The sequence below is a fragment of the Falco peregrinus genome, chromosome 2 (genome assembly GCF_023634155.1).
Source record: "Falco peregrinus isolate bFalPer1 chromosome 2, bFalPer1.pri, whole genome shotgun sequence".
NCBI classification, from domain to species: Eukaryota; Metazoa; Chordata; class Aves; order Falconiformes; family Falconidae; genus Falco; species Falco peregrinus.
Window position 1 is genome coordinate 81,449,320 of NC_073722.1, and position 13,719 is coordinate 81,463,038.

General features: G+C 44.5%; 1 protein-coding gene across 1 annotated transcript; it reads right to left on the bottom strand.

Moving 5' to 3' along the window:
- Positions 1-7,435: 7,435 nt before the first annotated feature.
- Positions 7,436-10,744, bottom strand: NPY1R (neuropeptide Y receptor Y1). Its single transcript, XM_005230502.4, has 2 exons — positions 9,818-10,744; positions 7,436-9,697 (listed from the first exon to the last, which is right to left on the bottom strand). The coding sequence occupies exons 1-2, from the start codon at positions 10,514-10,516 to the stop codon at positions 9,239-9,241; spliced, it is 1,158 nt and encodes a 385-aa protein (XP_005230559.1). The 5' UTR covers positions 10,517-10,744; the 3' UTR covers positions 7,436-9,238.
- Between the last annotated feature and the right edge of the window lie 2,975 nt (positions 10,745-13,719).

Below are 13,719 nucleotides of genomic sequence, written 5' to 3' on the forward strand. Positions count from 1 at the left end.
GTGGACCAACTTATGCCCTAGTCTTTCTTTTGCTGCTTATGTACTTACAGAAGCCCTTACTGCTGCCTTTCTTGTTGCCTTGATCCTTCACCAGACAGCTCCAGTTGGGCTTTGTCTTTCCTAACCCTGTCACTGCATGCTCAAGCAGTGTCTCTATATACCTCTCATGTTACCTGTCACTTCTTCCCCCTTCTGTGTACTTACTTGTTATGTTTGAGTTTTCCCAGGAGCTCCTTGTTCATCCATGCAAGCCTCTTTGTCTTCCCACTCATTGGGATGGACTGTTCTTGAGCTTGCAAGAGATGATCCTTGAATACCAACCAGCTTGCCTGCGCCCCTCTTCCCTCGAGGGCCTTATCCTATGAGACTCTTCCAGGAAGATCCATGAAGAGGCAAAAGTCTGCTATCCTGAACTCCAGGGTTCTGATCTTTCTTTTTGCCCTGATCCCCACTTACAGGATTCTGAATTCCACCATTACTGCAGACAAGGCTGCCTTTGATCTTCACATCCCTGACAAGCTTTTCCTTGTTTGCAAGTACGAGGTCCAGCAGAGCATGTCTTCTCATTGGCTCCTCTGTCACTTGTGTTAGGAAGTTGTTATAAATGCTCTCCCAGAGCCTCCTGGGTTACTTATGCCCTGCAGGTATCAGGGTGGTTAAAGTCTACCAAGAGGATCAGGGCCTGTGAACATGAAGCTGCTCCTAGCTGTCTGTAGAAGGCCTCATCTACTGTTTCCCTGATCAGGCAGCCTGCAGGTGACACCCACTGTGGTGTCACCCATACTGGTTTTTTATTTAATCCTCACCCGTAAGTTCTCAGTTGGCTCCTCATCCATCTTCAGAAGAGCTCCATGCATGCCAACTGCTCTCTCATGTAAATGGCAACTCTACTTCCTTGTCTTCCTGTCCTTTCCTCCCGAAAAGGCCTTCACTGCAACACCCCAGTCATGGGAGCCATTCCACCACATCACCATGTTCCCGGCAAGACCATAGCCCTGCAATCAAACACAGATCTCTGCTAACATTTATTCCCCATGCTGCACTTTAGTGTACAGGCACTTCAGAGAGGCACTCTGGCAGCTGGTTTCCCAGAAAGGGTCTGGGGATTTTTCCCAAGTTGGTGTCTTGTAGGCACTTCCTTGCTTACCTGAAAATGCTTGAGGTGACCCCATTCAAGCTGTTTTGTTAGGTTTCTCTTTGCCTTCATTCACACCACCTCAGGCCCTTTGCTTGTCAGGCCTGTCCACCACTCCCTCACAGGATGCTGGTAATAATCTTCCATCTCACATCATGACGTTTAAACACCCTTTACCAGGTCAACCATCCTGCTGGGAAAGATACCTTTGCCTCACTTGGTGAGGTGGACTCATCTCTTCCAGGCAGGTGCTGATCCTCAGACAGGGTCCCACGGTCACCAAAACCCCACTGCCAACACCAGCTGCACAGCCAGCATAGCTTGGTGTGGTCCTCCCAGAAACATGCCCTGAACATAAAGACTGCTAAAGGTTTAGGGCCTTTTTATAAATATTTAAAATTCACTTAAAGTCAGCATTTTAAAATGCTTCTTTAGGTGATATTAAACATATATCTACATTTTACTGCGTAGCATATAATACTTTAGATGATAACACCTATAACATGTATGTCCTGCTTAGAAGAACAAACCTATTCAAAGAGCAGGTATTCAGCTTACCCAATACCATTTCACCCTCAACAAGCTTTGGCAAATCTGTCAGGTCTGAGGGAAAATTATCAAAAAATTCAAAAGCCAAGGAAAGGAAGGGAGAACAGGAAGCAAAAGTACATCATTTCCTTAAGGAACAGCAAGTTTAAATATTCAGTATGCTATCCTGATCCTAGGTAATATAAAATCTATGGACCTAAAAAACAGTTTGACAGGCTTCACAGCCTGATCTCACTTACCTGTCTCATCTACCCCATAATCTTCTGAACAATGTCAGAGGTGGTTCTGCAGCATTGGACTAAGATGAGTGAGACCAGGCTCACACTTTATAATTTTATGAAGTCACTGGGTTATCTGAATGCATAATTTCCACCATAAAAACATTAGTATTTGAATTCAAGTTTCTACATGTTGACTTAAAGGTACCCTTGCCTAATTTTGAATACAGCCTTTTGTAAACAACTATTTGCATTGAGTTTATTCATGATTGCTGATGTTCCTGCTGTGGGAGCATCACTACCAGGTAAATCCGCAGCCTTTGCTGCAAGCTGAGATTCCTTACTGCCTGGGGTGAATTTTAAATGTAAACTATACTGTCCGGCTATTAGGGATTTTTTTTTTTGACTAAGTGAAAAAAGTAGCAGCGATAATAGTAATAAAAAAGCTCGCAGTTTTAGTAGTGGAAATCTATAAATGCCTATACCTGTCAAGAGCCAAAACTACATTCAGAATTGCTAGTGCCTTCTTCAATTTTCTTTGAAGCAAATTGGTTTAAAGCAGAAAGCCAGACATCTTGGCAGACACATTTAACATGTAACTATGTCAAGAAAATACATCCTAAGTAAAACTCACAGAACCAGAAGGATACCTTTACTGTAAGTACCAGCTGAAGATGACTTTTTGGTATGTCACTGACTGACATGGGTGACTGTGGAGTTGTGTCTGCTGAGCCCACACAGACAGAGAACCATCGCTTTTTATGGCCTGCTGCCCTCTCTAGGAAGCAGATATTCAGGCATGTATTGCACCTTGGTGTCACTTGGAACAAGTACCTTACCCAAGGCTCATTGATGTCAACGGGAAGTTTTCCATTAGCCTTGCAGTGTTTTAGGTCAGGCTTTAAGGCTCTTACTTTAGCACCTGTCCAATTACAAGCACATGAGCATGGTGACTGACATCCAGGGGACTACCCCTGTGCCCAAAATGATAATAAATCAAGGCTTAATTGAAGAGCCTCAATGCTATAGTCATAATAATAGTGGGGGAAAAAATATAATCTAGTCCTATCTATTAAATCTATTAAATGTACAACATTTACTAGTCTTAAAGAGAAAGAAGTGAACACTTCTGCATATACACCTTCAAGTATATTGCAATGAGAAGCTTACAGGCAATCATGAGGGTCGTAGGTAAGGAAACAAGCTGTGCTACCCAGCACCTCCTCTAGCTGGATGTCTCCAGAGGCTGGTCACCAAGAGGAAACACTAGATACATAGGCTTAGCTGACATACAAAATTACAACAAAAGCTCTAAATGGCAAGGGCTAAATAACAGTATGCAAAAAATATATTTTCTACTTCTCCACCCCCTCAAACATCACCACATTGGCAGTCACATTTCTACAAATCCTGTATGGCCTTTCACCCATATGTTCAAGCACACATTGAATAGGATCTTTCAAGAACATCTTTTTACAGAGAGCTTTTATTAAGAAACAATATAAATAGCATAACAAAAATGTCATACCTTGGGGGTGGGGGAGATTGCAAATTGAAAAATAGCAGCACAATATCAGTGTTAACACAATCCAAGAAAGACAAAGGAGAGTTTTGTTGATCAGGTTACTCCTCCTGCCATAAACAAACATTCTCCATGTTGTGCAGAAGTGAAAGCAAATGGACTCGTGCAGTGGGTGGGTGCAATGAAAAGCTGTCGGGTTTTGATTGTGCCAAAAACTTTTAGTTTCCTTCACCTCAAAAAGAGATCTAGATTAATCTAAGGTGAAGAATCTTAAAATAAATTTTCAGAGTCATTTGTAAAGACACATATCCCTTTTCTGACAACAGGAGGCGAGACCCTATTTATCACGAATCCTTTTCTGACCACCACTTTGCCCAAAAATATATTTACATGTCAGTCTGTTGGCCCCAAAAATAAATAAATGTCTGAGTCTCCCTTTGAGTCTTTTTGTGTATATCTGACAGAATGCAACAAGGCTTCATCTGGATCTTCTGCTTTTTTGCTCTTTTCCACTCTATCTATTTCCCTGTATATCTGAAATCCTGCATAATTTGTGGCAAGTTAGTTAACCATGCAGAGCCTCTCCTGTGTAGCAATCTCAAACACATTTGCATCCGGTGCAAATTTCTTGCAACTAAGCCTGGTCTGTGTCAGATAACCAGATCATCAACCCGAAGCTTTGGAAAACACAAGACAGTATGTGCTGTCTGTTTTGCTGCAATGAGCTGAATGCTCTTTATGGACATAATTCCTACATAGGCTTTTTAAATTATGTACTTCTATGGAGTGTGAATTTTTAAAAACTTGCCTACCAGAAACTTACCAGAATATAATTTTAATGGAAGAAACTATTTAAAGCACTATCCTGAATAGAGTTGAATTTTACCGTATACCCAGGCGCTTTACAAAATGAGAGCACAAATCCTTATGATTTCCTCAGAAACCAGCTGTCAAGGGTATGAAGTGATGGCAAAAGGACCATGGAAGTTGGAGGAAGGGAGGCAGTAGTCAGAAGGGCTAGTGCTTGCCCTGGAAACTGGCTGTCCCTTAGCAGCCTGTACAGATAACGGGAAAGAAACATTTTGGTAGATGCATAGCACTTGGAGTAGAGCAGGTGTGAGTGCCCTCGGGTTGCCACTGGAAGAGGCTAGGAAAACTGCCATCCTCCAGCTAGAGTTAGTCTTTGTGAATGCTCTCCCTGATATTTGAAATATCAACTTCAATTAGACCATTAACACTGTTCTGCATGGGCAGGAATATTGAATAGAAGTGATTTCTGATCACAAATTAATGAAAGTGTAAGAGACTAAAGCTGGTCATATTTTTTCCTTTTACGTGTAATTATCAAACATTTGAAATCCTGCAAAACACGGATAGAATAATTTTCTTTCATGTCAAGTTTAGTAATGACTTGGATATTAGTAATGACTCAGGGAAGCAGATACCACATATTACGGAACATAGGAATGAAGAGGACATGGTAGAGCTTGGAGTTGTATATATCCTTTAGTCAAGAAATGGCTGTCAACAAAATTTATCATTTGGTTATAATTATTATTTCTCCACCCTTTCTACTCAGATGAATGAATTTAATCTGTTGCAGACAGAGCTGTTATTTAAGTTCAAATTTCCTACTGTTATGTATGTTTTAAAAATGAGAACAGAAAAAAAGTTTCCTTATTGCCTTCATTCTCTAAGCACTGGTTTGGTAAATTCTCTGATACAAGGAATTAGGAAGCAAAGCTTTAAACTGAAGCATTATCAGGCACTGGATTCCAGAGAAAAAACAGAGAAAAATCCAGAGAAAAACTATATGCCGTTAATTTATTTCCATAATAAGCTGAAATCCAAAATCTGATTTTTAGGAAAAAGTGTGAGCTTCCAGCCAGCAGTACACTTTATTCAGTAGAGTGCCTAGACAAATGATTAAGTAAATTCTCCATTTTCCTGAGGTAAGAATCAGAATTTGATGAACAGGCCTGGATTTAAACATATGCTGATTTACAGTCTGAATATGAATCAGTATCAAATCTTGCTTAAGCTCCATTAATAATAGCTGGTACTGTACTGCAAGGCAGCAGAGTCAGAATCTATGACCCTTAGCCCTTCATACCATCATCAGTGATGAGATGCAGTCGGCGTCAGCTCAAGTGACCTGGGAGGTCCTGTCATGTTAATTCCTTTTCCTGGTTTAAATCTGATTTCTTTACGAGGTAGAAAAAACAGGGTTGATTTTATGTTTTTTAAATATACAGCTTTTTCCTAGCAAAAGCAGCTATTATTATCAATGAATTGCTTCCTTTGCTATTATCCTTTTTTTTTAATCAAGATGTGAACATTGTGGATTATTGCATGTAGTGACAATGACACAACCAAGAGATACGTTGAAAAAAAAAGTGATATGGGAGTACAGAAGTATTTATTGAGATGACATACTAATATGCTGGTGTATTTAGATTATGCAGACACTTTCAATATCTGTGGTGGATAAAAGTGAAGCTTAAGATGATAAAATAACTGACAAATTAAGCAGATATCAATGTTTATTAAATAGTTACACTTGTCATTTAAGGCTGTAGATTTGACATGAAATGTATTGCACACAAATAGTAAGATACATTGTTGTAGATCCTTTGCTGTTCTGTTTTTCTGTCAGTAAAACTTTTTCTACAAATCTGAAAGAATAAGAGTGATTTTCAGGCTTTTGAGATAGGAATCAGCATGTGCTTAAGTCTGGGGAGTTTGACAAAACAGCACATGGGAGGAACAAACATTGAACTAGAATGACTGAGAAATGAGAGAAAAACATGAAATCTGACAGCTCACCCTCTAAAGAAATTTAGCATATAGAGGATGAAAAACCATGCTGGAGCTCTGAAAGGGAAAAAAGGATTAGTGTTGTAGCCAGGTGTCAGGAAGGGAAATCCTCCAGTGGCTTTTGAGGACCCCAGTGTCAAGTCATGAAACAAAAGACAAAAATACTGCTCTCAGTAGATGTCATCCATGCCCTGCAGATGTCAGGTCAGCACCTCGAAGGGACTAGTTTTATCTTTGTCCTCATAACAAATTCTTTAGAAAAGCAATGATTTTGCTTCTGAAATTATCCAAATGCATTTTCCTGCTGAACACTCTTTACACTGTGTTCATTTCCACTGTCGTTCCTGGCAGCATCCCCTGTGCTGTTTGTACGATGATGTGCTAGCCTGTGACCTTAGCAGAGGCTCAGAAAGACTTCTTGCAGGGAAGTGAAGAAACATGTACAAGAAGCCTGATCCTAGGGCAGCAGCACAGCGGAAAAATGGCTCCTGAGTTTAACATGGATGAGCCAAAGGAACACTCCTACTTACATTTCACCTTACCAGGTGTCGGCAGGCAAAAACTTCTGACATGCATTCTCAGGAGACAGTATGAGATGGTATCAGAGGGGCTGTATGATTTGAGACTGTACCTCAAGCAGGAGAAAGGTTGACATAGAAGGAATTACAGTGCTATCCCACTGGAGACCTCCGAATCGTAGGGCACACCAGGTTTTGGTCTCTGCACCCGCAAATTCCTCTGAAGTTGCTCCAACACGTACTCTGTATAAACACCTAACTCATCCTGATCAAAAATTTCCAACAAACTAACTGGAAACTTTCTCAAATAATTCTATTTTCTCCTTCTACTGGATTGGAAGAAAGTGCTTTTTTCAAAAATGTGAAAAAAACATAAAATTCTTTGTGATTTTTTTTTCTAATGGGAAAAACCCACTGTAACATTCTTAATAGAAACCCATGGCCAGTTTTCTACATTGTATCTCTTTGTGAAAATGCACACCCCTTAGCATATGAAAATTACTCTAAAGTGACAGGGGAATAATTTCAGGACACTCTTCTTAAATTATTAGTAACACTTCCATAGAGAACCATAAAGAAAAGGGAAATCTCATAAAATACAAAAGGGCAAAGCTCTGAAAGGGGGAATGTAGAAAATGAATTATAGGATCCAACTTTCTCTGTTCTCAACCACAGAAACCTCCTTTTTAATTAGATTATCTGCCAGTAGAGAAATACATTGAATTATAATGCACAAGAACACATTGCTGTTTTAATATTCTACACTATTTATAAGATAGCACAAGGCACATTTTTTGACTTCTAAATACTGGCAAACCAAATAACTTTCATTTCTTAGGCATTTATCCATGTCAGTTTAGAACATATTAATTTTACTATCACATCCTGAGATCTTTTTAGTCAGGAAGGTATCAGGTCAAATTTACATTTATGCTACATTTACATTTATATCCATTTTCAAGACTTATTTCTCTGCCAGAATGGTTTAAAGTGACCTTGCTGAAAAAAATATTGGGTCTATATTGGCTTTTAAAAAGCTTATTATTCAAAAAGACATTGATTATACATCAAAGTACACTATATGACACAGAACCTCAGCTGGCTAATATTGTTGTTTCATTTACAGCAGATTCCCCTCAGCTGGGGATCTAGTCATGTATGTTTTGTGTAATTAGAGGATATATATTTTAAGCAATAACACACAGACCTCTATTGTGTATATTTGGCAAATATTTCTGCACTTCAACCAACTGTGGAAACTGCGTTTGGAAGCTAAACATACCAATTACACCCAAACTATATCCATATCCTACTTCTAAATTTTGCAAATCTTGATTAAACCATCCACTGTCTTGGAGATAATCCAGATTTATACCGTTGCATCTGAACACAGAATATTATGAGGCTATACATAATTTATATAGATCAGCATTATTATGAAAAGAATTAAAAGACTTAGGTAGGTAACGCTTATTTAATACCAGACTTGATTTTCACTGTCACCTGCAAGGATGGAATTACATCTTTTCCAGACAGTGAACACTCACATCCCCCTTTAGACTCTGGACGTAGGTCTCAAGGATAATTTACATGGTTCATAGGCTTGAGATAGACAGTACATTTCATCCCAGCAACACTAACTCTGTGATGTCAGTGATGGCAGCTGAAAATGGGGTTTGGGTTTTTTAAATTATAAAGCCTGTATTATTAAAATCAGCTATAATCAGCTGGGGCTGAAGGACTATTTGTGCTTTCATTCGCTGTGGTGAAACATCAGAGTTATCCTATTGTGCTCTGTGGAATTACTGTAGGCTTTTATTCTCGTAAATGCAAACAGAATTTCTCTCTTAATCCTGTCTTTGAACCTAAGTGATTACAGCCTGAATTGCCTCTATGAATGAGACAACTGCATGTCCCTGTCTAACATATTCTACAGGTTTCACAGAACCATTTTCTGCATGCCTACACTGATTTTACAGGGTTTTAACATTGATGAAAGGCCAGATTAAAAAAAAAGAAGAGTAAGAAGAAGTGTTCCAATCAGAATGTCCTAATTGTATGCTGGAATGGGTGTCCTCTGTAGCGACAGCCTTCCTGTGGCTCATATTGTTTCTAATGGTCTTAGATAGATGCTCTTAAAAACTACTTCTTTGAAAAAGATCAATAAATATATTTTTGTGCTAAAGCGTATAACTATACAAAGAAAACAGAACAAAAGACAGCTGATGAAAACCATAGGTAGTAGCAGGTCCAAGTATGTCTCATAATAAGATTCAGATATAACTGCTGCGAACATTAAAGCAGTAAAAGGGGCAAAGCTGCACAGCAAACAATTTCAAGGTGACAACAATAAAAGTTCCTTGGAAAAAGAAGAAAAACATTACCCATTTTGACTTGTTACGTAATTGTGCTTGTCCCTAGACATGCTGCACCTGCAATCACGCTTGCAGCAGTTTGGTGTAGAATTTTTATTACTTCTTTATATTTTATCATCATCATCACTATTTATTTTTGTAAATGCAACTGGGCTTGCCTGCTTTAAAGAGGTTTTTGAAACATCTGTGTGCATGGTGGACATGGCTATAGTCTCATAATCCTCCTCACGGGTGCGGAAATTACAAAAATGAAATAAAAACTGCAGGTCCCTTTGGAAGTTCTTATTGAGAAACCCATAGAAGATGGGGTTCACACAGGTAGAGATCATGGCAGTGAGGTGGCAAATCAGGAACAACAGGTTGTGGCTGCAGGTAGTGACAGGCAGGATTTCATGATTCCAATCAAACACGATGTTGAAGATGGTGAGAGGCAGCCAGCAAACTGCAAATGCGACCACTATTGAGATCAGCATGATGTTGATCCTTTTGGTTTCAGAGGATCTGTATTTATTGTCCCTCATCTTGTCCATCATGTTGTTCCTTTTTTTTAATCGTATGTATATCTGCAGGAAATTCAACAAAGAGAAACATGTGGGGTAATTTAACTGACAACCATCATCTTTGCAAGGGCAAACAAACATCAGACAGAAAGAACTATGTATCGCAAGAGGATTCTCTCTTACCTTGAAGTAGCAAATAAATATAAAACAAAGCGGTCCAACATACTGAATCACCAAAAGTGTTGTGGTATAAGAAAGCCTGGCAGTGTCCAAGGGGAACAGGTCCAGACACACGTATTTGTCCTTATACTCATCAAATGTTATGTTTCTGAAGGGTTCATCTGTTAACACGTGGTAGATCAGGAAAGGCAGAGAGGAAGCTGTGGCTAAAATCCATATGGCAGCAATCCCCATGTAGGCATGCCTGTTGTTTGGCCTCCAGCCACGGGGGTTGATGATCAGCTGATGGCGTTCAATAGCAATGAGGACTAAGGAAAAGACCGAGACGGTGATCGAGGCACATTGCACGAAAGGGTTCAGTTTGCACATGGCCTCCCCAAATATCCAGTGGTCCATTAGCGTGTACACGAAGGTAAAGGGAAGACACATGATGGTCACCAGGAGATCAGAAAAGGACAGGTTGACAATGAGGATGTTGGTAACATTGCGCATCTCCTTTTGTTTTAAAATGATGACAATCAAGGCCAGATTCCCAGAGACGCCCAGAATTATCACGGTCCCATAAGCCAAGGCCAAAGTGAAGACCATGGCCAAAGGCACGTGGCAGTCCTCATCCTCAAACTGCAAGACCTGCGAATTCTTCCCCGAATAGTTCAGGAGGCCGGAGACGTTGCCCAGGGGGGCGAGGCCCGAGGCGTCCATGGCGTTTCCCACCGGCGCAGGGCGCCCGCCGCCGCCGCCGCTCCGGAGCGCCCGGCCGGCCCGTCAGCCCGCCAGCCCCGCGGCCCGGCCCGCCGCCCGCCGCCGCATGGCCCCGCCGCCTGCGGAGAGGGAGAGGAGCGCGGCGTCACCCGGGCACGGCGCCGCCCCGCGCCCCGCCGCTGCCCCCCGCCAGCCCCGGCCGCACAGCCAGGGCGCCACCGCCTCCCGCGGGGCAGCGAGCGCCCCGGGACCGCCCGGCCCGCTCCGCTCCGCACCCCCCCGCTCCGCTCCGCGCCCCGGGACCGCCCGCCCGCCCCGCGCCCACCACTCCGCATCGCGCCCCGGGACCGCCCGCCCCGCTCAGCTCCGCTCGCCCCGCTCCGCGTCCCCCGTTCCGCCGCTCGCCCCGCTCCGCGCCCCCCCGCTCCGCTCCGCGCCCCCCGCTTCGCCGCCCGCTCCGCGCCCTCCGCTCGCCCCGCTTCGCGGGTGCGCATTGCCGGCCCGGCGGCCGGGGCAGCCCGCGGGGGCACGGCCCGGGGCGGGAGCGGCTGCAGCCAGCGGGGGCAGCGGCGTAAAACGGGGTCAGACCTGGGGTCTGGGGGGCACGCGGCCCTGCCCTCCCAGGTTACACGCAGTAACGAGCCGAGAAGCACTTTCCGCCTGCCGTCCGTGCAGCCCTGGCGGTTTCCACCTTTTTTACAAGTTTAACCTGTAAAGGTCGCTAGCTGCTTTGAGGGGAGTTACATCCAGCCGTCACACCGTCACACCGAGGGGGGCGGCGGGAGGGAACCACCTCTGAATAACGTGAGAGGAGGAAAAATAACTCCCAAAACCGCTGCGTGCTTTTTTCCCCCAGTACACACACCTTATGTTCGAGCGGCCGAGTGCCCGCAGCAGCTCTGGCACTGAGTCAAAGGCAAGTCAGAAACTCTGAACACCTTAATCTCAGCTAGCAGTGTTGTACGGGGGGGGGGGGGGGGGGGGGGGGGGGAAGAAAAAAGAAAATAAGAACAAAAAAGAAGACAAAAATTAGCAAAATTTAAACATTGCAGAAAATTTCTTTAGCCATGCAGCACAAATAGGCATGCCTAAATAACCGACCCCTTTGCAAGGGGCCTTGGATTTTAAAATCGGAGAAACTCAGGCATATGTGTTCAGGAGAAAGAAGAAAAAAAGAAAGAAAAATCAAATAACCTGACACACCTTTATTCCAACTCACCATTAGCGGCAGCTGCACTCAATCTGGAACTTTCCCTTTTCCCACTCTCCCATGAGCTAAATTTATTCCTCACTTAACCCTAGGTTATGGTAATCAAAGTAATGCCACATCTAATTCACACAAGTGGGTTTCAAACCCAGCTCCATATGGCACTTATCAGAAAAGCTGTAAAAACATTGCCCACTAAAACATACTTCATTAACAGTAACCCCAAATGGGTAAGCATTTGGTCTTCAGTGATGGTTGATATAAATCTCAGTGCCACCTCAGTCTTCGCAGCAGAATCACCTCTGTCTGTTACTGGTGGCAGACACCCCTTTAACCAGTCACACGCTGGGGACCAGCACTGGGGCTGCCTCCTCACCAGGCAGCGTGTGAGGGCTGGGCTTGCAGCTCCAGCTCCTCCTGAGGGTCAGCCAAAGGATGCCCATGCCCATGCCATGCCTTCTCACTGCCATCGTGAGCTCACCTCAGCTGGCTCTGCTGCTCTTTATAATCACCCCACGGCTACATAAAACCACGACAAGTGATGTAGCTTGCCTCTGAGTGACATCTTACTGGCAAATTAACATCACTGCGTTTGGACAAAAGGCATCTCTGTCTGAGGTTTGGCTACTCTAATTTTCAAGCTAGCTAGGCATGTATGTGTGCGTTAGCTCTCAGACCTGCTGCCTCTGCTAACTAATTTTATCAGGTCTCCCTAGTCCACAAAGTCTGTTTTAGGGTCCTATACAGAACTTCTCACTCCCAGGGCCTCTTGAAGCATTGCTTCAGCCAGAGCCAGAAGTAGGTGCTTTACCCAAAGGGCCAGTGTGTGGGGTGACGTGGAGAGCCAGGACTCCTCAATTCCAACAGATTGACTTTACCCCAGCCCGAAAATCACCATGTGGATTTAATAACAATCACCACGGGCACTCATTCAGCATGAGGTGGGCAGTCCAGCCCTGGGACTTGAGAGGGTGATGGCAGGAGCAAAGGGGGCAGAGGCCATGTCCTGCGAGGAGAGAACGGGGCAGGTTTTTCACCATCTGGGACCAAACTGCATCCAGCAACAAGGTGGCCAAGGTTCCGGTTTCTTGGGTTTCCTTTTCCCTTAGCCAAGCTCTCCTCCTGCTTATTTATTAAACAGCACACTCAAAACCAGAAAATGTCACTGCTCCTTCTTCCCTCGCCTCCCCCCATACCAGAGATGCAATCTAAGAGCACAGCCGGGAACGAGCTGAGGAACAGCGCTGCTGGCAAGCGACAAGCAGTCCTTCCTCCCTGCCCACCTCCCCAGGATGGACCAGACATTGGGGGGGATGAAGTCGTATCTCATGGACAGCTGCACTGTTCCCTGTGCCCTACCCCACCAGCTTCCCATCCTGGGTGCTGGCGTGGGGTGGGGGGAGCCCTCAGCTCTGCAGACCCCTCTGGGTGTTCGCACGGTCTCCCCCACCCCACATTCCCTTCCGACTCTCCAGGATGATCTTGGTCAAAAGTTTCGCAGCAACAGCCAGAGAGAGTGGCAGAAGGTGCCGCGGGTGGCTCGCAATGCACCGTAAAGCTACCGGAGCTGTCAAAAGGCAGCACCAAACACTGCCAGCCCAAGCAGATGGGCCGCCACCACTGGCGAGTCCACGCGGAGCCTGCCCTGCCCGGGGCTCTGCCACCGGCACCCGGGGGAGCAGCCACCAGCCCAACAGGCACACAGCCCCCCACAGCCCCAGCAAAGCCACCGCAGGGGAACTCACCTTGCAGCTGCGCTGCCCGGCTGTGAGCTGCTCGGGGTGGCTCTGGAGGCTGGGAAAGGGGAAGGATCCTCCGGTATTCCTGCGGCTGGGAGCCTGGAGATTGCTGAGGAGGGCTGGAGACTCCCCCTTAAAGCCCAACTCCACCTCACCCGGCGTCACATGATGGTGCTCTGCTGAGCAGAGCCTGAAAATCTCACTGCAAGCACATCACCTTTAAATTACACATCTGGGGGTGAGTTGCCTAGTAATTC